This window comes from Otolemur garnettii, unplaced genomic scaffold, assembly GCF_000181295.1.
Source record: "Otolemur garnettii isolate 467f Iridium unplaced genomic scaffold, OtoGar3 scaffold00048, whole genome shotgun sequence".
In the NCBI taxonomy this organism is placed as follows: domain Eukaryota; kingdom Metazoa; phylum Chordata; class Mammalia; order Primates; family Galagidae; genus Otolemur; species Otolemur garnettii.
The window spans coordinates 9198829-9200192 of record NW_003852443.1 but is presented as its reverse complement, the minus strand read 5'-3'; the positions used below and the strand labels follow the sequence as shown (position 1 = coordinate 9200192).

At 53.0% G+C, this 1364-nt stretch overlaps 1 protein-coding gene and 1 long non-coding RNA gene across 2 annotated transcripts in view; one reads left to right on the top strand and one right to left on the bottom strand.

The window, feature by feature from the left end:
- LOC111725819 overlaps positions 1–741 on the bottom strand; it is a 2348-nt gene extending 1607 nt beyond the window's left edge. The window contains exon 1 of the long non-coding RNA XR_002773784.1: positions 543–741. This is a non-coding gene — a long non-coding RNA (uncharacterized LOC111725819). The remainder of the gene's footprint in view (positions 1–542) is intronic.
- A 390-nt stretch (positions 742–1131) lies between these two features.
- The window catches only part of HNRNPA3 (heterogeneous nuclear ribonucleoprotein A3), a 6268-nt gene continuing 6035 nt past the window's right edge, over positions 1132–1364 (top strand). Inside the window, exon 1 of the mRNA XM_023514164.1 lies at positions 1132–1359. Within this exon, the coding sequence (XP_023369932.1) occupies positions 1200–1359 (160 nt within the window). The 5' untranslated portion in view covers positions 1132–1199. The remainder of the gene's footprint in view (positions 1360–1364) is intronic.

Here is a 1364-nt window from a genome sequence, read left to right as displayed (position 1 = left end):
GGTCCGGGCTGGGGATTCGAACCCGCCACCTTAGGTGTACGTGGCTGGCGCCTTAGCCTGTTGAGCTATAGGCGCCGAGCCCAGATTTCTAAACAAAATAAAGTACTTCCTAGCAGTAAAGGGCGACCTGTCAATGACGGTTATTTTTATTAGTAAGTCTGTTTAAACATGGATCAAAAAATTATCAGTTTGTGGCTGTCCTGGGTGCTGGAAGATCACTTAATGCCACCTCCATTTTCATTCAAAAAGTAAAACGAAAGCTTTTTAAGATCAAATCACTTGACTAGGCAGGAAAAAGGATTAGAATCTCTAGTTCCTGATTCGTCTTTTCATTGTATTTCACAACACAATCGGACACAGGTGACCACATTAAGGTAAAAGTTACTCGCTCACAGACAGCAGTATCTGGCGACCTCGCTTTAAAAAAAAAAAAATCTGTCAAGTCACTCAATTCTGCCCGCCAGATAGTTCAGCTCTTTTCACATCAACAAGAGCATTAAAAAATAGTCCCGATATATTTATTTACGGAGGTCAGAGAGTACCTAGTCCCGCCTCGGGTCGTTAAGGGGAACAATTCAGTGTCAGCGGAGGCCCGTCCATGGTGCCCCTGATTCCCACATGTCGGTCGCGGGGATTTTCAGTACGTGCCCTCTCAGGACGGAGGCGCAGTCAGACACGGGTCAGGGGCATATAGAAATGGGAGAGATGATCCGCGAGGCAAAAAGAGGGATTTCTTGCAACCTTAAATTACAAGAAAGAAAGGTGTGGTTTTATTTTAGGCACAGGAATAGAATGAAATCGGAAATGGAGACCGAGAGGCCCGCGTGGGGGAGGGGAAGAGGCGCGAGAAGAAAGGAAAAAGCCTTTCTCTCCGGTGACGCGCGGTCACGAGGCGTTTTCCCGACGTGGGTGCTCACCATTGGCTCAGCCCGACTTGACGTCGCGTCAGCCGCCCCGGTGCAGCACTGGAAGTTGGCGAGACGCGCGCGCTCCCGCGGCCTCCAGCGCCTCCGACCTCCGCCCGCCAACCTGCTCGTCCAGTCCCTCTTCGCGCCCGCTCGGCCCCGCCCCTTTCTTAGCGTGCCCCTCCCCCACCAGGCCGGCGGCGCGCGGAAAGCGCGTCACGTGACGGCTGGCCCCGCCTCTTCCTCTCGGTCCCATATTGAACTCGAGTTGGAAGAGGCGAGTCCGGTCTCAAAATGGAGGTAAAACCGCCGCCCGGTCGCCCCCAGCCCGACTCCGGCCGTCGCCGCCGCCGCCGGGGGGAGGAGGGCCATGATCCAAAGGAACCAGAGCAGTTGAGAAAACTGTTTATTGGTGGTCTGAGCTTTGAAACTACAGATGATAGTTTAAGAGAACATTTT